We start from the raw sequence: 23,632 nt of genomic DNA, 5'->3' as shown, positions 1-23,632 counted from the left end.
AAACAGCTAGAGGAATCTGAGCAGCCCAGAGCAGAGAAAGTAGTAGATTGAACGTGGCCAGCAGAGAGAGGCAGAGGAGGGAGATGGGAGACCGAGAGGAAGACCAAGAGAGTGTGGGCAAATGAGGGGGGGGGGAAAGCCAAAATAGCAGTGTTATAAGGAGAATGAGCAGCTAAGGTAACAGGAAAGCTGGAGCATGTTTGGGGTGTGGCCAAGAGGGGTGGGGGGTACCAAGAACTGAGAGGAGCCAGGATGCCAGCATGGACTCTGAAATGTGTGATGCGGAGGGAGCTTGGAGCCAGCATGTGCTCTGGTAGCTGATAGGCACCACAGATAAGCCATTTGTCCCTGGTGCCAGTGAGGAGGGAACTGGCTCCTTGTGGTAGATGGGAACCTGCTTCACGAGTTCCTGAGGAATGCTGGCTTTGGTCTGTCCACCGACATTTGGGAAAAGGGACTTTCCTTTGGACCCGAGACGGTTCCGATGATTCTGATTGCTTTGTGGAGTGGGGTAGCTTTATGTAGGAGGCTGGGGTCATGAGAGATATATTCTGTGATGGCAGAGAGGAGCAGGGAGATGGCTTATCAGAGAAAGTGCTTGTCGCTCAGTGATGACCTGAGTTTGTTCCCAAGAACTCACTTAAAACTCTGATAAGGCTGCACACGTCTACATGCCAAGTACTCCTTGGTGCTGAAATGGGGGTGTGGAGACAACAGAAATAGCAGGAAGAGAGACCTCCAGCTTCACACCAGAAGGGGCCCTTCCTTGTGTGGCTTGTTGGTGGTTGGCTCTTGCCCGGCAGTCCCGTCTTTGGAATGGCTCCAATTTGAAGGAAGGGAGGACGGAGGCGGCTCAGGGCCCTGCAGCCTCTGGCTCTGCCGGCCCAAGCTCAGGCTTCGCTGGCAGCTGGTTCAGTAGTGGCCCCTCATCCCGCAATACTTACTTTACCCATCTCATTGTTCCTTTCTCATAGGCGTGGGACTGGGGCACGGTTAGCATCCTGGGATGGTGCCACACCCCCTAGTAATTGTAGGTACTTCCCAGAAACACAGTGGACCCCCCTCTTTGGTGTTGAGGAAGTGGCAAGCCATGCCCTATTTATTAGAATAATGTCCATGGTGGGTGGGGAGGGGCAGAGAACGACGGAATTTCTGGCAAGAGGGCGCTGGCTAGAAGACAGGTGTGAGTTGACAGCATGTGGATACACTAAGCTGGCTGCAAGGCTGCCTTCCCCACGGACAACTGGGGAAGAGTCCTCCTAATTTTTAGTCAGAACACTCAGGACATGAGAGCACTCAGGGGAAGGTGGGGTGGGGTTAGGGGCTAGAGCTTCCGTGAGCCCGGAGCTGGGCACAGAATGAACACTGCGCCTAGGGCCCTGGAGAGCGAGGGTAACCAGTAGCACCAACTGTCCTGGCCAGAGCCCCGCAGCGGCAGGAGGGGGCCAGGCTTCTGATCTCCCTACCCCCACATGGTTATCTGCAGCCACTGCAAAGAGAGCAGAGAACAGAAGGCCATCTGCAGAGGATGGAGCGTGGGCTCGAGCCGAGGGGACCGTTTAGGAGGCCGGACCAATCTCCCTACCCCTTCCCTCATACCTGCTCCATATTCAAGCAAATAGAACCAGTTCTCTTGGGGTCCATGGATAAGAAGAACCCTGTTAGAAGGAGAAGGTGGGGGGGGGAGTTAGCGCTGAGATGATGGTCTAAAGGATCCACTCCCCCAAAAAGGATAAACTCAGGAAGGTGGGACGCTACTCCTTGCCCGTGACAACTGGTTAGGAGCCAGGCTGGGTTAGGAGCACTTGCTCTAGACTCATTTACTTGCTCTGTACGAGAGTGTGGGGGGATGGGGTCAGTGCTGGCTTGTTAATGGTTTTACATTGACTGACTGACTGGATATGCAAGTGCACACGCGTCACAGCTTGTTCTTTGCTTCCTCTGGAGCCCAGGGAATTGAACTCTTCAGGCTTGTAGCAGGCACTTTCACGTGCTGAGCCGCCCCGCCCTCTCCCTATTGTCTGTTTTAACTCGAAAAGTCTCACTAAGTCTACGGGTTGCCCCAAACTTGTTATCCTCCTGTCTCAGGTCTCAGCTTCCCAAATTTCAACTACTACAGATATGGGCTACCAGCTGGGCGATGGCAGCACACGTCTTTAATCCCAGCACTTGGGAGGCAGAGGCAGGCGGATCTCTGTGAGTTCAAGGCCAGCCTGCTCTATAGAGCGAGTTCCAGAACAGGCTCCAAAGCAATACAGAGAAACCCTGTCTCGGAAAACCCAAAATAAATAAATAAATATGAGCTACCAGATCCATCCTTGGGATAATAGTTTTATTTTGATTTATTCACTTTTTGAGACAGGGTCTTTTGACTGACCTAGGCTGACCTCAAACCCACTCTGTAGCCCAGGATGACCTTGAATTCCTGATTTTTTTCCGTCCCCATCTCCGGGGTGTTTGGATTAAAAGTGTGCATCACCACACCAGGGCTTGGTGCGTGCTGAGCAAACACTCTGAAAACTGAAATACAGCTTTGGCCCCTGGGGCAGAACTGTTACCATTTGTACTATATTTTCTAGAGAAAGGTATTGGTGTACAGACAATATGCATAGCCCCAGCAAGCGGTAGATTTGAAAGTGAGTCAGGTGTATTTTCTGTGTGGGAGTGGGTCAACAGAAAGGACTTGGGGTGGGCAAATGAGTACAGGAACACTCCAGCCTTCCTGGTCTAACCTCACTCACCAAACATAGCCTTTAGCCTTAGGAAACAGTTGATGAAACTGTCAAAGTCCACGACCATGTTGTCATCGGCGTATCTAGCCACTACCACCTCAGTCACTTTATTGGTCATCTTAATGCCTAGGAGACAGATGGGGCAGAGGATAGAATTCAGGCCTCTGGACCTCACTTCCCAGCTCCCTGCCTCTGGCAGCCTCCTGCTCCCTGGACACCTGCTTTCTCTATTGCCAAGCGCATCTCGTAGGAGTTCAAGGTCCCGGAGCGGTCCTCATCACACTCTTTGAAGATGTCCTGAAGACAGACAGATGTCGTCAGGACTGTGTGTAGCGTAGTGGTTGGCATAACAGAATATTGCAGAATGACTGACTTACAATAGCTGCCTGAGACCCTGGGGATCCACTACTCTCACCAACCACCTGGATCTCTAATGTTCCTACTTTCTGATAGTTGAGGGGTTAATTCCAAGCATAGCACGGAAATGTTGGTACCCTGCCCAATGCTTTCTGCAGGCATCCATCATGGCGATACCAGGCTATATGGTTACTAACCATCTCTCTCTCTCTCTCTCTGTGTGTGTGTGTGTGTGTTGTGTATCTCTGTGTGTTTTCTGTTCTAATGGCTTCTTTGCTAGTTCCCATCCTTCTTGGCTCTCTCTTTTGGGTTCCTTACCGTCCACTTCTTGATCTTTTTCCACAGGATCTGAAACTCCTGAAGACCCAGCTTGCCAGTGCCATCTTTCTAGGGGGGTTAGTCAAGGATAAGAGTGGAGAGGGCATCCTGGGGATGAGGGAACAGAAGGCCTTGACACAGGCTTGGGGTTCCTGAATGCTAACAGCCAGAACTGGGGTCTTCGGTTACCCCAAATCTAATTCCTATCACAAAAGAGGGAGGGCACTGGGACTGGCTGGAGAGATGGCTACTTCTGAGTCAGCCTTGGAGAGCAGGGGAAATACTGGTTAGGATTGCCACAGGGCAGAAAGATACATCCATGAGGTTGACCATACGGCGACAGACATCCAAGCTAAAGCCTATAGTCTTGAAGCTCTTGACTGTGGGGGAGGCAAGGTGTAGGAAAGAGACAAAGATGAATTCCGTGTGGGATAAGATGGTATAGCTTTGTAGGGACAGGTTGGGAGGGCAGCGTGGACCACTCACATTTACTTGACAACTTGTTGAGGAGTTTTTGTAGCTCGTACATATCTACTTCCTTGTCCTAGGGGGAGAGACTGCAGTCATCTGCTCTGCCCCTTTGGCCCGGGCAGCCTCCCCCCTTCAGTCTCTTCCCCTGGCCTTTTTACCCCATTTGCCACTATCTCAAACAAGTGGATGGAATCCCAATCGAGCTCCTTCTCAGAGATGGACTCCTGGGGAAAAGAAGCCAGGAGGGAGGGAGCCAGTCTTGAAAATATCTGTCATACCCCCAAAGCCCCAAGTTTTCTATTACCTCTTCAAAATGCTCGGCCCAGTTGACTTCATCCAGCAACCTGGGCAGAAGAAAGTGAAGGTTTAGGGTAACTGGGAGCCAGAGAGATGAGGCTCTCCATGGAGTGACCTTGGAGGGGTCCTGTCATTGTAAATGGGGCAGTATCAAATACTCTATCAAATATCGCCTCTAGTTTTACTGTTTCTATTACCAATTTAGACCTCAAGCCTCAGTTTGCACGAGTATACATTAGGATTGACGTGGAGGAGGGCCAGCATCTGACACCCTGCATCTCTTGGGCAGGGGACCTTTCTGCAGTGAGACAGGCACCTCACCAGGTCTCACTGTGTTTCTCCGTGAAGACCCGAAGCAAGAAGTCAGCATCTTTATGGGGTTCAAAGGTGGAGGGGATAATGATGTATTCCCCCGGAGGCAGCCGAAGATGGCTGTTCACTTCCCGTGAGTTGGAGAAGATCTCTGAAAAGCCATGGTCCTGATATTTTACGAAGAACTCTTTCTTCAGATGGATGTCCTGGAGGTTCTGAAACTGTATGTACCCTGGAGGTGGGTACAGGACTAGCACAGGAGAGCCAAGAGAGTGCATCTCCCGAGGCGAGCCATCTTTTGGGCAGGATTAGCGGTGGGTACCAGCACCACTGCTGTGGCCTGGAATCCTCCCATGCGGTCAAAACCCACAGTTTGGTCTTAGCCTTCCCTGACTCCCACCATTGGGTCACAGCAGTTGGGGTTCTAACTCAGGGTTCCCCAGACCTTTCCTCCAGATCCCTCCCCTTGCCAACCCACTTGCGGCCAGGGGTGGGCTGGGCGCCTGCCCAGGAGTCAGCCTTTTGTACCTCCTTTGGGACCTGCAAAGAAAAAGAGAGAAGAGGGTTCTGGCCTTCCACTAGGAGTGTGCACTGTGCGTGTGAGCCTGAGGGCGTCTGTTAGGGCACTGGCACAAGGTGGTGGGTAGGGTGTAGGCTGTTGGTATTAAGAATTTGTCCGTTTTTTTATTTCAATTCCAGTTTTTGAAAAGTTTACAAAGGCAGGTTTTTGTTAAGGACAGGAGACTGAGCTCTAGAGAGAGAGGGATGATTTGCTAAAAGGGAAAGAGAGCTGGGATGTGAGGCCAAGGGTGTGTTCCTAGTGTGGGATGTCACCTACAGGTCTAGAACAGGCCACTATCAAAATGGAGGATAGAGCGCAATTACATTTGCATGTTTGCCTTTTCCTCCTTCCCTCGTAGCCCAGGCTTTGAATTTGCCATGTAGTTGAGGATGGTCTTGAACTTTTAAACCTCCTGCTTCTACCTCCCAAATGCTGGGATAACAGACATGTGCCACCGTGCCCAGTTTTATGCATTGCTGGGGAGAGAACCCAAGGCTTCTTGTTTTGTTTTGATTTTTGGAGACAGGAAATTGTGCAGGCCAGGCTGCTCTCTAACTATGTAGCTGAAGCTGGCCTTGAACTCCTGATCCTTCCGGCTTCTGCAGGCACCTTCCTTTGTGTGCACATCCCCGCACAGAGACACATACACATAATTAAAAGTTAAAAATCTTACATGTGGTGATACACGCCTTTAGTCCCAGTACTCGGGAGGCAGAGGCAGGTGGATCTCTGTGAGTTCAAGACCAGCCTGGTCAACAAGAGCTCGTTCAAGGACAGCCTCCAGAACCATAGAGAAACCCTGTCTGGAAAAAAACAAAAAACAAACAAAAAACCTTACATGTGTGGTGGTGCATCCCTTTGATACCCCTCACATGAAGGGTAGAGGCAGGCATGTCTCTGTGAGTTTGAGGCCATCCAGGTCTACATAGACAGTTCCAGGCCATCTAGGGCTACATTGAGACTCTGTCTCAAAAAAATAAAATAGTATTTTCATAAGATGAATTAAATCAGATCAAATAAAATAGGAGATTGCCAAGGTTTGGGTATCACTCTAAAGCTTAGACAATACCAAGGCCCCTATTTTGTGAGCCTATGCTTGCTGTGACAAGCATATGGAGGTCAGAGGACAGCCAGAGGGGACAGGGTTTCTCCTTCCACCATGTGGGCTGGGGGAGTAAGAGCAACATGTCAGGCTTAGAGGCGAACGCCTTCACTCACTGAGCCTTCCTGCTGGCCCCACACCCTGGCCTTCGTGTCTTGGCAGAGGGTATTAACTGCATAGGAAAAGCAGCCCTTGCCTACTGCCTTTTCATCTCCCCTTGCCGTGAAGCCTCGGCTGCCCCGCACACCGGGCAAGCACTAGCTCTGTTCATTCCTGAGTGCCCGGAGACTAGCCAGGGACGTGTACAGTGTTTCATACTTGCTGAATATGTAAGTGAATGACTAAATGGGCAAAATGGGATCTTGCAAACCATGACTGGTCTTGAGAAACACAGACTGGGAACGCCTTTTTTGGCTTCTGCAGTGAGTTGTGATGGAGTGGCTGGCGCCACATTTGGGAGGGTGTGTTGCTGAAGTCTCTGTGGCTCAGGAATCAGGACAGTCTCTTGTATAGCGAGCTTATGTAATCACCTCATCTCTCCTGCCTCCAGTCTCTTCCTTAAGGGCAGTAATAAGTGTGATGGATTTGGTCTTCGGGGTGATGTCCGTCATAAAGGAAAAGGTAGTTGGTATGGCAGGTTAAAAAGAAATCTAGCCAGGTGGTGGTGGCACATGCCTTTAATCCCAGCACTCAGGAAGCAGAGGCAGATGGGTATCTGTGAATCTGAGACCAACCTGATCTACAGAGCTAGTTCTAGAACAGCCAAGGCTACACAGGGAAACCCTGTCTTGAAAAAAAAAAATAACAAAACACAAAACAAAACAAAAACAAACCCAAAAACCAAGCAAACAAACAAACAAAAAATCCTAACCAAATAAATCTGTGAAAAGGGAACAGAGTTGCAGGCTGGACTGAAGAGGTTGCTCAGTGATTAGCACTTACTACTCTTGCAGAGGGCCTGGGTTTGAATCCCAGCACCCACATGGTGACTCACCACTGCCTATAACACCAGTTCATGTGGATCTGAGACCGTTTTCTGATCTCTGCAGGTATCAGGCATATATGTGGCAAACAAACTTAAATGCAAGCAAAACAAGAGAGAGAGAGAGACAGAGACAGAGACACGGAGAGAGACAGAGACAGAGAGACACAGAGAGAGCGCTCACACAGAGGCTCAGGAAAAGAACAAAGGCCACCACTCCAGCACACTGGGGCCGTTGGGGCTGGGCTGGAGGCAGGTGTCACAGGGGTCCTGCGGAAGAAGGGTTTTAAGAGGCGAGGTGCTGGGGAGGCAGGGGCACGTGACGCTCTGAGTTTGAGGCAGGGGACACACCGAAAAGACGACGAAGCCTATGGTCAGCAGCTGGGCCCCGTCAGGCCGGGCGTGCCTCCAATTTTTCTGCATCAGGGCCACCAGGCAGGTACAGACCACCTCGCTTTGCTCAGAGTCCTTCTCTGGGTCGTCCTCCTCCGGGAGAGAGATCTTAAACTGAGGGTTGCTCCAGAACGTCTCTGTGGAAGATGCAGATCGAGGTGGTTACGCAGGGGCGGGGCCTTGTGCCCTTTCCGGGTGGGGTGCGTGCGCTGAGATTCCAGCCTTAGGTCTGCCTCACATCCCGAAGACCGCGGCAGGCATCCGACTGACTCTGCCCTCGAGCCCACACCCACCCGGGTTGTTCCTGCAGCCGCCAGCGGTGCTTCCCTTTCTCCAGCTGCCCTCGTAGAAGGTTGTGTGCCAGCAGCTCTTGTATTCCCAGGGCGACAGTGCATCCGGAGTGAGGTTGCAGATCTCCAGGAGGGTGAAGTTGCTCACGAAGTCCTCATAGGACATCCTGGGGTGGGAGTGCACACAGCTCGGTCAGCACACTCCACCTGCACACCTACAGGCCCGCCTGTGGAGGGGCCTCCCCATTCAAAGCTCAGTGCAGAGGATGGGAGATGAGGGATGTGAAAGGCGAGTCCGATGCTCCCCCAAGCCACACTGACCAGAACTCCCCATCCTCCTTCTTTCGTAGCAGCTGTATCTGGACGTCCACACTCAACTCTTCCCACTCCTTGCCTCTGCAGAGAGAAAACAGCGGGAGGGAAGGACAGCCACCCTTCCTCCCTGAGGGACTTTCCGAAGGCCACCTCCAGAGTCCTTTTTAAATGGAGCAGCACCGGGGACAAGGATGGGCCCCACTGTGACAACGGTGTCCTCATGGGCCCCTCTATGGCTTTGTTCCCCTCCCTTGGGTCAGGGCATCTACCTGTCACTCCAGGCTCCATTCCACTCAATCCGGCCCCAGGGATTCTGGATCCGAATCAGGGTTTCCACCTTGCCCCTGTAGGAGACCTGGGGGAGAGGCGTGGAAGTTCAGGGTGTGGGCTGGTGGTGGCGCTCACGCACCTGTGGGTCTCAGGGGATGCTGTTTGCCTGCACTCACATCCTCAAGGCCAGTCACTGCGTAAGCATGCCCTCTCACCAGCATATTACGGGTCATCGTTTCCAAGTCACTGTTGTTGGTAACCTACAGAAAAGGAGGAAGGGAAGGCGTCTGAGGTCTGGCCTGGAGATCCCCAGAAAACCACTGTTTTCGTGTGACTCATAATTCACATTTTAGCATACATGTGGGGGTGTTAAATATGGCATCAAGGCTCTCAAATTCCCTATGTAGCCATGACTATCCAACCATCCTTAAACTCCTGATCCTCCTGCCTCAGCCTCTGGAGGGGTTATAGACATGAGTCATCACACATTGCTTATACTTTACACATATAGTATAGACACACACACATGCACACACAGACCATAGCAGTCACCTGTGTATGTGCACAGGCCACTGAGTACCTCCCTCTACTGCCCTAATTGTTTTTTGTTTTGTTTTGTTTTTCGAGACAGGGTTTCTCTGTGTAGCTTTGGAGCCTGCCCCAGAATTTGCTCTTGTAGACCAGACTGTTCTTGAATTCACAGAGATCCACCTGCCTCTGCCTCCTGAGTGCTGGGACTAAAGGTGTGCACCACCACCGCCAGGCTCTTGATGTTTTTAAAATGGATATTTAATGTTTATCTTATGTGTGTTGAATGTTTTACTTACACCTTTCTCTGTGTATTACATGTGAAACTGATGCCCTAGGAAGCCAGAAGAAGCCATTGGGTCCTTTGGAACTGAGTTACAGGTGTGTGTGTGTGTGAGCCACAAGGTGGGTACTGGGAATTGAACCCACATCCTTTACAAGCGTAGTCAGCATCTCAACTCCTGAGCCATCCCTCCAGCTCCTTGAGCTCACATTTTGAGACATCATCTCTGTCTGAACTGGAAGTCCACTGCTTTGGAATCCTGGCCAGCAAGTTCCCAGGATCCACCTGTCTTTACAGGCACATATGACCACATGTGGCTTTTTTTTTTCTTTCCATGGGTTTTGGGGGATTTGAACTCAGGTCTTCTGATGTTGAGCACGAATACCCTTACCTAGTGAGCCATCTCCCCAGTTCCCGTCCTTTAGATTTTGAAGCAACTGCAGATTCCCATGCAGTGGAACAGGGAGAACCTATGCTCCCTAATACACATTCCCTCTGCTCACTGAAAAAATATACGACAAGCTGAGTGTGATGGGGCACGCCTATAATCTCAGCACTTGGGGGACAGAGGCAGGTGGATCTCTGTGAGTTTGAGGACAGCCAGAGTTACATAGTGGGACCCTGTCTCAAAACAAAATAAAATAAAACCCCAAAACTAAAATCTAAAAGAACTGAAAAGAGGACAAAACAAAACTGTAACACAAAGGCAGAGCCAGGATATTGCTCTTGATGCAACTGTACATCTCTCCCTAACTTAAAAACTTCTTGCCAGGTAGTGGAGGTGCACACCTTTAGTCCCAGCACTTTGGAGGCAGAGGCAGGAGGATCTCTGTGAGTTCGAGGCCAGCCTGGTCTACAGAGAGAGTTTCAGGTCAGCCAGGGCTAATGCACAGAGAATCCCTGTCTTGAACTACTCCCCCAAATGTATGGGTGTTGTTGAAGGTATGAGCGTTATTGTATGTATGGGTGTTGTTATCTGTATGGTGTGTATGTGGGTGTTGGTATATGTATGTGTGTTGTTATATGTATGGGTGTTGTTGCTGACACAGGTCTGTACACTACATGTGTGCAGTGCCCATGGTGGCCAGAAGAGGGCATTGGATCCTCTGGAACTGGAGTTACACATGGTTGTGAGCTGCCATGTGGGTGCTGGGAACTGAACCCTGGTCCTCTGGAAAAGCAGCCAACGCTCTTAACCACTGAGACACCTCTCCAAACCCTTCTTCTTAGCTTGGTCATTTGTGGTTGGTTGCACAATTTTATCACATATGTAGTTTCATAGATCCATCACCAAAGTCAAAGTAAGGAATGTGTTCTTTACTACAAGTGGCCTCTGTAGCCAGGCTTATCTCTCCTCCTTCCTTTCCCTCCTCCCTTGACCTGACCATCACTAATCTGTCCAGGACAATGCTGCCATCACCAGGAGGTCATATAGAGGCAGATTACAGCTTATTGGGGCTGCTGCTGTTTGTATCTTGTGGTGTGTAATCGTTTCTTTTGATTCACCTACAGGAAGACAAGTACGTTGCTGTTTCCACTATTATGAGTAGAGCTGCCATAAGCATTTTGTGCAGGCTTTGTGGGAGACTAAGTCCTTCCTCTCCTCCTTCTTTTCAATCCCCCCCCCATTCTGAGTACATTTATTTATTTGAATAAGTATTTGTTGGGTGCTTATTGCATGCTGGGTATCATCTAAGTGTCAGGGTCCAGTGGTGAGTGAACCCAATATAGGTCCCTGCCCCCTGGAATCATCTCCCTTCTCACTGGGTCACAGAAAATACTGAGAAGAAAGTCTCACAAAGCAGAAGATATGCCAGGTGGGGACAGGCACTCTGGACCAGAGGCAGACAAAAATTTGTTCAACAAAGGAACGGTGAAGAGCCAGGTGTTTGGGGCACTCAGGAGACAAGACAGACGCAGGCCTGGTCTATAGAGCGAGTTCCAGGACAGGCTCCGAAGCTACACAGAGAAACCCTCTCTTGAAAAGCAAAAAAACCAAAAACAAAAAAACAAACAAACAAACAAAAAAAAAACAAAAACAAAACAAAAAACACAACAGCAAAACAAAACAAAAAACCCAAAACAAACAAAAACAAAAAGAAAAAAAGAAAGAAAGAAAAAGAAAGGGGTATGAGAAAATGTTTAGGAAAAGAGCCATGGGGTAGGGTGGAGGAGCTAGAACTCCTAGCTAGAACAAATAGCTATAAGGCCCTGGGGCAAGGCCCAGCTTGGCTTACTTCAATGGAACAGCCCAGAAGGGAAGACTTCTCCACGGCTTTTCTGAGGAGCCTTAGCATGTTGGGAGGGGGCTTCAGGAGCCGAATGCTCTGGGCCACGCCACCTGTGAAGTCCTCGAAACCCTCCATAGTGCTGCCTCCGGCCAGCGCTTCGTAGGACCCATTCACCCTGCAGGGAATGGTGAGGGAAGTGAGACATGCCTTATCGTGCCCTGACTCCTCCCCGAGTTCAGTTAGCGGCCTGGCCCAAGGTCCTTGGGAGCCAAGGCCAGACTCCAGAAGGCCAGTCTGGTTCCTGGCCTGGGCAACTTACTTGGCGTAGGCCTTCTCCAGCAGAGCGCTCCAGAATTCCTGGCGCTGGGCGGCGTGCACAAACACCAGCTTGTTATTCTTAGTGGGCAGTCGGTCGTCCACCACCACGTTCATCCACTGCCCAAACTGCCAAAGCTGTGGGTGGCAAGGGGACATTTGTCTGCATACAGGTTAACTCTGTCCTCAGAGCGCCTCCTGGTGGCCTGACCAAGAACATACTGGGATTTTTGTAAACATTTGGTTGTGTGTGTGTGTGTGTGTGTGTGTGTGTGTGTATGTGTGTGTGTGTTTTCTCCCCTTTTACCATGTGAATTTCAGGGATGGGATTCAGGTCATCGGGTTGGGATAAGTGTACTTGTCACTAAGTCATCTTGACCAAGATCCTGTCACTCCTTAGAATCCGTGAGGGAAGACCGAGAAATTCCCTAAAATGTCTCACTACCCCCACCTCCACACCAAACCAAGGTCCTTCCCCAGCATCAAAAAAACCCTACTCGTGGGGCTGGAGATTTGTCTCAGTGGTTAAGAGCACCGGCTGCTCTTCCAAAGGACCAAGGTTCAATTCCCAGCACCCACATGGGGGCTCACTCTGTAGCTCCAGTTCCAAGGGATCCAAGACACTCACACAGACATATATGCAGGCAAAACAGCAATGAACATAAAATAAAAAAAATAAACAAATCATTGACAAAGAGAGAAAGAAAGAAAACCCCACCCACCTTTAGACTGAGGCCCTATTCTGGGGGAAAAAAAAAAAAAAAGGCTGCTGGAGATTGAGCTTTCAGGTCTTAAAATCCTCTCCCTGTTTATGACATTCAGAATTGATCCTATATCAGTTAAAGGCCCTGTCACACAAATTATATAGTGGAGATTTTCAGTGTCATGATAACTATGTGCATTCCTGGGTACTGGTACAGACACACACACACACACACACACACACACACACACACACACACACACACTGAGAATGGGAAGGGAGCCTCAAACAACTAATTATTTTCTTTGGAACTTTAAAGGAATGAGCTTACATCATTTCTTTCATTAGCAGGTATTTCTGAAAATTAATTGAAAAGTCTTCTCAACCAGTGTTACATTTGAAAAACGAAGTAAGTACATACACAATCTCCCTCTCTCTCTGGTGGCCCCCATAGGCTCTGTATTTGAATGTTATTCCCCAGGGAGTGCCACTGTTTGAAAGACTATAAGGATCAGGAGGAGTAGCCTTGCGGGAGGAAGTGTGTCACCCACCGGAGCTGGACTTTGAGGGTTCAAAAGCCCACACCAGGCCCAGGGTCTCTCTCCTCCTCTGCCTGTGGACCAGGATGTAGCTCCCAGCTATTTCTTCCGTACCGTGCCTAGGTGCTGTCATGCTCCCTGCCATGATGGTAATGGGCTAACCTCTGAAGCCATAAGCCAGCCCCCAGTTAAATGCTTTCTTTCATGAGTTACCACGGTCATGTTGTGTTTTTACAGCAATAGAACAGTGACTCAGTCCCTCTCTGTGTCTCTTTCTCTCCCTCCCTCCCTCCCTCTCTCCTTCCCTCTCTCTTTCCCCCTCCCATCCCCCTCCCCTTCCCCTCTTCTTTTCACCTGGAAATAGAAGATGCCAGCATAGTTTTTCTTGAAGTTCTGGCCCCTGGGCACCACACGGTACAGCAGTTTGGGGCAAGTGGTAAGGGAGCCGATGGCAGCCAGCAGCCAGCAGTCCCCTTAAAGGCAGACAGGCAGGGGTTGTCCTTGAGCAGCTCCCGGGGTCCCAGATCCCTAGTCAGAGAAGCAGCCCCACGATCTCCCCAGCAAAGATCCCTCTGCCTTTTCCCTGAGAAGTGTTGGAAAAGGGGTGGAGAGTAGGCTCTGGGACAGTGACCTCAATCAAGGGAGTCACAAATCTGGGTAACACTGGGGAATTTGGAAAGGCTGCATAGCGTCCTGCTTTCTCTCAGGCAGACTTTCTATCTGTCGAACACATCCAGGAACCTTTCTCTGTGACTCCCATGCTGGAGTAGTGGCCAAAGGCCCAAGATATCTCTCCAGAAAACTTCTGTAATATCAGCATTTGGGTGGTGAAGGACACAAGGATTTTAAGTTCATGTGTCACCAACCTGGTCTCCTGGTCTACAAAGTGAGACCTTGTCTTAAAAATAAAATAAAAAAAAATGAAGAGCCAGAGAGATGCTCAGCAGTTAAGAGAACTTCTGGCCCTTTCAAGGGACTCGAGTTCAGCCAGCATCCACATCAGGGAGTTTGCAACCACCTGTTGTTGTAGATCCAGGGAATCCTACAATGCCCTCTTCTGGCCTCTACAGACACTGCACTCACACACACAAACCCATATGCAGAAACACATATATACAAACTTAAAAAGAAAAATTGCAAAACAAAAAACTTGCTACTCGACCATAAGGACCAAAGTTCAGATCCCAGCATCCATACCAGATGTCACCTATCTCACAAACACTTGTAATTCCATTTTCAAAGGATTAGGCATCCTTTTCTGAACTCCAAGAGCACCAGACACACATGTGTGCATACTATGACACACAAACATTAATAATTTAAACAAATAATGGGTTGGAGAGATGGGCTCAGCTGCTCTTCCAGAGATCCAGAGTTCAATTCCCAGCAACCACATGGTGGCTCACAACCACCTGTAATGAGATCTGGTGCCCACTTCTGGCCTTTAGGTGTATATACAGACAGAAGACTGTGCATAATAAATAAATCTTTAAAAGACCTTTTAAAAATTTAAATTTAAAAAAGGAAAGATCTCTGCCCCATCACCCACATTCTACTAGAGAAGCTGGGTTCTGCCTCTGTCCCACTGTGAGCCCTGGTGATGTATTGTTTATGATCTAATAAAACCACTGCGGATCAAAATGAAGCCAGCCACAAGCTATAGGGGTTAGGCAATGGTGGCACACACCTTTAATCCCCAAAGCCACAAGAGACAGCCATAGAAGCTGGGCAGTGGTGGCAAACACCTTTAATGCCAGGACTGAGGAGACAGGGTTAGACGAATCTCTGTGAGTCCAAGGCCATCCAGATCTACACAAGATTAAATCTGTCTAATGGAGAATTAGAGTTCACACCTTTAATCCTAGCTCTAGAGAGCTATATAAACGTCAGGAGCCTGGTGTCTGAGGCTACATTCTGAGATTAGTCTCCAGCCATGTTGAGGAGAGGGCAGCCGTCTGGGACTGGAGTCTGAGGCTTGGTGGAGACAGGATTTTGATTCTGGCCTGAGGTAGATCTAAGTGCTAGTGGCCAGCTGCTTTGCTTCTCTGATCTTCAGCCTGAAGCTTGAACCCCAATATCAATCTCTGGGTGTTATGTTTTGTGTTACACCCTGGAGCTAGCTGAAGACGGAGCCCAGGACACTGTCCCTGTCCAGAGGCATGGGAGCACAGTGCCATGTATCAGCCATCTAAATGCCACCTGTTTGCCAGGTAGTAGGTGGTGCTGTGTGAGCTCCAGGGTCTGGCCAAGCTTTTGGGCACTGGAAGTTTCTGTGATGACTAGCGGGCTCTGGGCTTTGGAGGGAGGGCACAGGCAGGAGGAAACAGTAAAGACTCCACAGCCATCATCCACACAAAGGCAAACACTGATTTTTTTCCTCCTATGCCCAGCATCCCTCAGAGGCCCACTGAGCCACAGAGGCAAGTGTGGTGGTGGTGGTGGTGGGGGGCAACCTGGTGTCTGGCACAGTGTCATGTGACTCCATTGTTCTATATTTGATGGCCCAGACTAAAGAAGTCCTACCACCTGTGACAAGTGACAAATATCTCAGTTTTGTCTCCTTAAAAGATAGAAACCAATCCCTGTGCTCTCTTTTTTTTTTTTTTTTTTTCTTTAAAGACGGGGTCTCCTAGACCTGGCTCTCAGGGCACTCATTGTACGACCAAGGGTGAACCTTAAATTCCCCACACCCCCCCTTTTTTTTTTTTGGCAAGGTCTCTAGGCTCTTAGCTAGCCTGGAACTCACTATGTAGATCAGGCTGGCCTTGAACTTGTGAATAATTCTCTTGCCTCTTCTAGATTTTAGGATTACAGGCACATGTCATTTTTTAAAGGTTTATTTATTTATATGTATACAGTGTTCTGCCTGTATGTATGCCTGCACACCAGAAGAGGGTACTAGATCTCATTGTAGATGGTTGTGAGTCATCATGTGGTTGCTGAGGATCGAATTCAGGACCTCTGGGAGTCTGGGAGAGCAGCCAGTGCTCTTAACCTCTGAGTCATCTCTCTAGCCCCACCATACCCAGTTTTCTGTAATGCTAAGGATTGAACCAAGGAATTCTTGCTGCTAACCAAACAATTTGCCAAATGAGCTACACCCAGCCCCATAATCCTTTGCCTCTTAAATATGGGTCATTCAGGGCTTGTTCCTAATAAAACATGGTGGAGATTACTATGTGTGTGTGTGAGACCTTGAGATCAGGGGGGCCCAGGGATGTGGGGTATAGCCCAATGCAATGCTTGCCTATCTGAAGGCTCTGGGTTCCATCCTAAGTAAAAAGTAAATAAATAAGCCAGCTATGGTGGCATAGACCTTTAATCCTAGCACTTGGGGGGGGGGCAGAGGCAGATGGATCTCTATGAGTTCAAGGCCAGCCTAGCCTGGTCTACATTGTTAGCTTGTGGCCAGTTAAAGGCTACATAGTGAGACCTTGTCTCAGTATATAAATAAGAAGCAAGCAAATGAAACAAATCAATGAAAAGCCCTTGGGGCTTTCCCCTTGTTTTCTCTTGGGCTCCTCAGTAGGAGTCTCAGCTACCATGCTGTGTGGACACTCAGCTAGCTAGACCCTGAGGTTTCATCCACAGGACAGCAGTGTAGCCCCCATCCAGCCAAGCCTTCAGAGGACCAGGGTCCCACAGTGCAGCTGACCTCAGCAGATATGAGACACTACGGGTCAGCCCTGTCTGTCCCTCGCCTTCTGAGGTGCCTCAAAAAAAATCTGGGAGGTGAGAATTGCTTGCTGGTTCTTGGGGATAAGTCTCATGTGACCCCAGGTTGGCCTTGAACTCCTGTCCCTTTTGGCCCTTTTCCCCTAGGAAGTTGTATGTGCCAACATGCCTGGTTTGAAGCTTAAAACAAATAAACAAAAAATTTATTTTGTCTGTGTGTGTCTGAGTGTGGGTGCACATGTGGTGGCATGTGAAGGGGTGCTCCTGTGCACACGGAGTCCAGCAGGGGTGGCTGAATTCCTTGGGGCTGAAGCTTCAGGTGTTTTGGATAATGGTACTTGGGTGCTGGGGTCTGAACCCTGGTCTTCATTGTGTTGTACCAAGTGCTCTCAACTGCTGGGCCATCCATCTCTCCACCCGTCTCCTGTTGCTAAGCCTTGGGTAATATATTATGCGGCAACATGCATTTGCAATATCACCCCAACTTAACTCCCGAACCAGACTGCAGTAGGAACAGAAGGGACATAGAGGACACAGGTGACAGAGGTAGGTTGAGTGTAGGGAGTCCTAGTCTTCCAGGCTGGAGAGCCATTCCTTAGCCCCCACCCCGCTCCCTTTGTCCCTACTTTCCCCAAGGAAGCCATCTCCTTGTCCCCGACTCACCGAGGACCCCTTGGCAGATGTCTGTGGGAGAGAGCTCATTCATAATGAATTGGGGGTTAGTCGTGATATCCTGTGGTGAAGGAATAAGAACGTCAAGGGGTGAAGGGCCCCATCCCTACCTCCCTTGCGCCTCAGAGAGTAGGGTGAACAGTAGAGAGGATGCTGAGCCATCTGACCACAGCTTGGCTATGATAGCCAGGTTTGGGTGCCAGCCCATGATTAAACTAACAGAGCCTGTTCAGAACTATCCCCAGCTCTGATGGCATTGGGGCGTGGCCAGGACCCTCCCCAGCCCCAGTGCCCACCTTGGGCCTTTGCCAGTAGATGTTCTGCACCTGTTTGGATCTGGGGCCCAGATCCTTGAAGCCTATAGACTTGGGTTCAGCAGGGAAAAGGGGGTCCTCAAACAGTTCCCCCTTCCTTAGACATGCTGCTCGAAGCTCCTCAAAGTTCTGATTCTTGTAGTTGTGGGCGTTTTGGTGTTGGCCCACGCCCATGGCCTTGAGTCGGCTGTTGTTTATGGAAGCCACCATTCCCTTGTCGACACAAATGGACTCTGTTCGATAAAAAAAGAGAAATAACCCAATTTGAAATGGTACTGAAGCTGGGCGGGTGGGAATAGCAGCTGTTGGGGGGTGGAAGCGGGATTCAGGAGCTGATTATCTTCAGCTACAGAAGTTTTTAGCTTTTAATACAGTCCTGGCTGGTTTTGTGTGCCAACTTGACACAAGCTAGAGTCATCAGAGAGCAAGGAGTTGGGAGGCATTTTCTCAATTAGTGATTGATGGGGGAGGGCCCAGCCCGTGGTGGATAGTGCCATCCCTGGGCAGGTGGTCCTAGAGAGCAACTGAGTGAGCCATCGGGAGCAAGCCAGTGAGCAGCACCTTCCATGGCCTCTGCATCAGCTCCTGCCTCCAGGATCCTGCTGTGTTTGAGTTCCTGTCCTGACTTCCTTCAGTGATGAACAGCAATTTGGATGTGTTAAGCCAAATAAACCCTTCCCTCCCCAACTTTCTCTTTGGTTATGGTGTTTTGTTGCAGCAATAGATACCCTCATTAAGACAATATTGTTTGTTTGTTTGTTTTTTGTTTTTAGAGATAGGGCTTCCCTGTGGCTTTGCAGCCTGTCCTGGAACTTTTCTGTAGACTAGGCTGGACTCAAACTCACAGAGATCCACCTGCCTCTGCCTCCTGAGTGCTGGGATCAAAGCCATGCACCACCACCACCTGGCTGACAATACTTATTTACTTGTATGTGCATTTGCACGTGTGCCTGAGTATGTCTGTGTGCATACCACATGCAGGAGCTCACGGTGGTCAGAAGAGGCATCAGATCCCCTGGGACTGGAATCAGTGATAGGTGTGAGCTACCTAATGTGGGTGCTGGGAACTGACCCAGAGTGCTCTGGAAGCTCAGCCAGTGACCCTACCTGCTGAGCCATCTCTCCAGCTCCGTAAATCGAAAAGACTTATTTTATTTATATGTGCACCTGTCTGTGTCGGGATGAGTGTATGTGCATGTGTGTTGGGAGGAGCAGCGGAAGGTGTCAGATCCCTGGGAGCTAGGGTTACAGACATTTGCAGAATGTCCGACTTCTCCCATGGGTACTGGGATCCAATCTGGGCCTCATTATTGTGCAGCAGAGTCGTTTCTCCAGGACCAAACAAAGTGCAAACATCATGTTTGCAGAGAGCCTTGGTTAAATGACACCCCGCCTCAGAAAACAAATAAAAGTGGCGAGGCTATTCTTCAGAAGATGAAGACCATGAAGAGACACCCCTTGCTACTCACGGAAGGGAGGAAGGGAATATATTGGAGCCCTTAAGCATGGCCAGGGACATAGACAGGTTCTTTGGAGAGCATCGTCTGGCGGCCGTGTCTCAAATGAGACACAGGGCCTGAAGAGATGGCTCAGTAGTAAAGACTGAGTAGTAAAGTTCTTTTGAGGACTCAGGCTTGGTTCCCAGCACCCACAAGGGAGCTTATAAATCACTCCAGTTTCAGAGGACCTGAAACCACTTCTACCCTTCTTGATACCTGTACCCATGTGCACACACCCACACGCAGACACATAACAAAATAAAAAACCAGGGGCTGGACATATTACGCCATGGCTAACAGCACTGGCTTCTCTTCCAGAGAATTCAGGTTCAGTTCCCAGCACCCACAGGGCCGCTCACAACCATCTGTAACTTTAGTTCCAAGGGATCTGATTCTCTCTTCTGACCTCTGAGGGCACCAGGAACACATATGATGCACAGAGGTACATGCCTGCAAAACACCCGTCCATATTCAACAACAAAACAACAGCAAAAAATATAGCACTGGGGAGGCAGAGACAGGTGGATCTCTGTGTGCTCGAGTCTGATCTACAAAGCAAATGCCAGGTCAGAGCTACTTAGTGAGACCTTCTGCAAAGGAAGGAAGGAAGGGAGGGAGGGAGGGAAGAAAGGAGGGAGGGAGGGAAGGAAGTTCTCAGCAAGGGAGACAGACTATGCTTCATCCAGTCTAAGGACTCTTGGCTGTGTCTAGAGACGCTTTCGTTTGCCACATCTGGTTGCTATTGACATCTAGCAGATGGAGGCTACAGATGAGCTAACTGCCTTACAACTCTTGGGACAGCATTGCCTCCATGTGGACAACAGGTCACTCAGCCTGACATGTCAGTGGCTCTGCGGAGGCTGTGAAATCTGGAGCAAATCCCAGGCCAAGTACACAGGAAAGCGAGCTGCTTGGTGCCATCCAGGGAAGCCTCTGCCATAGCTTCACTGAGACTGAGGGTGCTCAGTCTCTGTTGGAGGCCTTGGAGGGTTCCAGAAGGTGCTGGCATCCAAGAGCTAGATATCACCAGGAGCAGACCAGCCCAGTGAAGGTGCAGCCTGGAAGCTCTGGCCAGGATCATTGTCCAGCTCAGAGTCATTTCTCATCACACAGACTGCAAATCCTGCTTAGAATCCCCATGCAGGTCCCCAGTGCCTGAGCTTGTTATTTAGTGCTGACAGCAGGGAGTTGTACGGCCCACCCCGCCGTACACTTGTGTGCCCATTGCCATTGCTGTGGCATGCATCTCTAGAGAAGACAGCTGCCCCGAGTCCTGTCACAGGGTGTTGTGGGGCACTGTGCCACAAGTACAGCAACCACTGCAATCTTCATCAGAGTAACTGGGATTACTAACAATGGGCTCTCAAGATGGCGCCTGTTGACATTGCAGGGTCACTGGATCTCACCTAGGTCCCGGTCCCTCCCTCTTACATTTCCTAGCCAGCTAATTGTAATTCTGTGCCAACTGCATGGGGTCTTGGGACGTACCAGAGTGTGTAAAGCGAGGAAGGTTAGTTAAAGGGGAGGCTTATCTGTGTAGCTGCCAGGAAGTTGTCTTCCATGCTAGGATGAGACTTTTCGGTGGTACATTTGTTTTTGGGGTCGCCCACGCTCCTGTGTGTAACTCCTCACCAAAGAATGTACTGTAAGCCCAATAAACTCAGTGGTTCACCAAGTCTTTCTTATCTGGGGTGAGTAGATGTTTGTTGATATCATGAACTTGAAAAGCTCATGCAACACATGACTTGGTTGGGAGGGGGCCAAGCTGAGACAGACAGACAGACAGACAGATAAATGAGGCAGGCAGAAGCTCAGGCAGATGGCTATGGGAGGGTGCTGAGATATGACTATGCTCGGCAGTATTCAGTATTCAGGAGGCAGGCAGATCTCAGGGTTGAGGCCAGCCTGGTCTACAGAGATCCAGGATAGCTAGAACTATACATGGAAACCCAGATCTGAAAAAAACACCCCTCCCTCCCAAAAGAAAGGAAGAGATATCACGACATATGAAACTGTTGTCTCCATCAGACTAAAAGTCAAGGTAGGGAGCAACCCCCCATCAGACTAGGGACCCGTAGATTTTGTTTGTTTGGTTGGTTTTTTGAGACAGAGTTTCTCTATATTGCTTTGGAGCCTGTCCTGAAACTAGCTCTGTAGACCAGGCTGGCTTCGAACTCACCAGTGCCCAACAAGACCTGTAGATTCTTGAAAAATTAAATCTAAGAAGAATGTAGTAGTACATTACTGTAACCTGGCATTTGGTGGCTGAGTCAGGAGGATCCTGCTTACTACATCTATTTATTTATTTGTTTTTTACATGGCATACATGTGCCAGAGCATATGTATCTGGGGCCTCCACCTTGTGGGCCTTGGGGATTGAACTCGACTCACCAAGCTTTGTGGCAAGCACCTGTACCTGCTAAGCCATCTTGCTGGCAAGGACCCTGCTTCTGAGCCCTAAGTCACATAGTGACAAGAATACTGCCCCCCAACCCCCTAAATATATTTATTTGGGATGTCTGTTGAGCTAGTTAATATATATACACTATCTCACATACCTCACACACTTTCTGAATATGGTTTTCGTTTGTTTTGGTTTTTTGGTTTTGTTTTGTTGACAGGGTCTCATACAGAACTGCCTCTGCGTGTAGCTGAGACCTTGAATTCCAGACCCTCTCACTTCTGCTTCCTGTGTGTGTAGAGGACAGGTCTGTGTCTTCACATCCGGTTTTATATGATCCTGGGGACGGAACTCACGATTCAGGCATTCGAGCATCCTGCCACCTTAGCTACATACCAATCCCTACTGTAAATGGTTAAAATAAGGCTTTTTAATCATGTGTACATGTACACGAACGCAAATGCACACGGGGTAGAGGTGTTGTGTCTTCTGTGAGCTGCAGTTACAGGTGGTTATTAATCACCCAACATGGGTGCTGGGAACCAAACTTGGCCCCTCTGCAAGAGCACCAAGGGCCATCTCTCAGCCCTGGGGAGTTTATAAACGATTACATCACAACCAGGGAACCAATGGTTTTATGCATAGTTTGCTCTCCAGAGCTTGGAGGAAACATGTTGCTTCAGAAAACTGGAGGGGTCTCCTTCAAGTCTAAACATCACTAGCCTGTTACAGAAGCCGGGGGCAGAGTCCCTAGACTCTGCTCACTGTCTGAGGGGGAGGGGCAGAGCCTCGAGTCACTCCTCTGGTGCTGGTAAGGCTGGATTCCCCAAAGGAACCGCTTCTCAGCCTCCCCTTCCTGCTCCGCTACCAGCCCAGTCTGCCCTGCATCTGAGGGGAGAGCTCAGGCTCCATCCAAGCAGCTCACTCCTGCCGTCTTAGACTAAGAAAGGCTCTAGGCTTGGGAGAGATTTTCTCTGTTCCCTCGGGTTTATTGTATCTCTAATGGCTGATGGGGGGGCCCCCTTGTGCAAACCCCTTTGCAGAGGGATGTGGGCCATAGCTCTACCCATGCCAATGCATCAGTAGAGCTATCTGCCTATTCTTCCCCTACGTAAGAGGAGGAAGCCCAGCTTTTACCCTCTGAGCATCCAGCCTGCGGAGAGGTCCATGTCTATCCTGTCTGAGGTCTCAGAGAACAGCTCCATTTCTGCAGTAAAGTCATAGTACATAGAAGGGGCCGGTCCCATGAGTGCCTACCTGGGGAGTACAGCATGCCGAAGGCTATTGGGTGAACGCCTAGCACACTGCTTGGCAGTTGAAGGTTCTTGGTGGTGGCGGTGGGGGCGGAGGGAGCAGAGCGCGCCCCTCCCCCACCCAGAACTCTCCAGTGCAGGGGGAGCCTCATCAGGGGCACTGGTCTAACTGCTGCCTTCTCTCCCTGTCCATTTGTTCCTTTTACCCTGACCCTTCTGGTCTGCCAGGTCCAAAGCCTGGACCTGGACCTCCAGTGGGACAGGGGAACAAGCACCTAACTGTGGCGGCCACCCCAAGGCAAGTCCCTCCTTGTCAGGTCACACAAAAAGCCACGATCTCAGGTGTTCCCGAGTCAGGTCTTCGTGCCTTATTACCTCCCTTTCCCTTCCTTCCTCCCTCCCTCCCTCCCTTCCTCCCTCCCTTCCTTCCGAAGACATGTAGCTTTAAACTTGCTTCAGAGCGAAGACCTTGAACCCCAGGTCCTCCTTGTCACTATCGTGCTGAGATCGTGGACATATGATCCCAGCCCTTCCTTCTTCCTCCATATGCCATGTGCATGTGGGCATCAGGGGACAGCTTTTTGACAGCTGTTCTCTCCCACTGGGGGCTCCAGGGCTTGAACTCAGGTCGTTTCGGCCAACACTTGTACCTGCTGCACCATCCCCTGGGTCCTGCCCTGCCCTCCAGTGCCTCCGCTTCACCACTCCTGGTTCATGCCTTGCTGGGGACCAAGTCCTTCTCTGTGCCAGGCAAGCTCTCCATCAACTGAGTGACATCCCGGCTCCCGTTCCATTCCCATTTCATAAGTGAGGTCCAG

General features: G+C 49.9%; 1 protein-coding gene across 1 annotated transcript; it reads right to left on the bottom strand.

The window, feature by feature from the left end:
• Positions 1 to 1,398: 1,398 nt before the first annotated feature.
• Capn11 (calpain 11) lies at positions 1,399 to 17,874 on the bottom strand. The gene is made up of 21 exons (XM_051204514.1): positions 17,644 to 17,874; positions 17,339 to 17,408; positions 13,355 to 13,473; positions 11,763 to 11,896; positions 11,450 to 11,618; positions 8,578 to 8,661; positions 8,401 to 8,486; positions 8,138 to 8,212; positions 7,820 to 7,983; positions 7,485 to 7,663; positions 5,016 to 5,027; positions 4,497 to 4,708; positions 4,183 to 4,222; positions 4,037 to 4,102; positions 3,894 to 3,951; positions 3,723 to 3,787; positions 3,408 to 3,476; positions 2,951 to 3,029; positions 2,742 to 2,858; positions 1,600 to 1,658; positions 1,399 to 1,489 (listed from the first exon to the last, which is right to left on the bottom strand). Exons 1-21 carry the CDS (start codon positions 17,869 to 17,871, stop codon positions 1,463 to 1,465), a joined length of 2,112 nt encoding a protein of 703 aa, XP_051060471.1. The 5' UTR covers positions 17,872 to 17,874; the 3' UTR covers positions 1,399 to 1,462.
• Positions 17,875 to 23,632: the final 5,758 nt, after the last annotated feature.

This window comes from Phodopus roborovskii, unplaced genomic scaffold (genome assembly GCF_943737965.1).
Source record: "Phodopus roborovskii unplaced genomic scaffold, PHOROB, whole genome shotgun sequence".
NCBI classification, from domain to species: Eukaryota; Metazoa; Chordata; class Mammalia; order Rodentia; family Cricetidae; genus Phodopus; species Phodopus roborovskii.
Note: the sequence above shows the minus strand (reverse complement) of the source record. Positions and strands in the feature narration are given on the sequence as shown.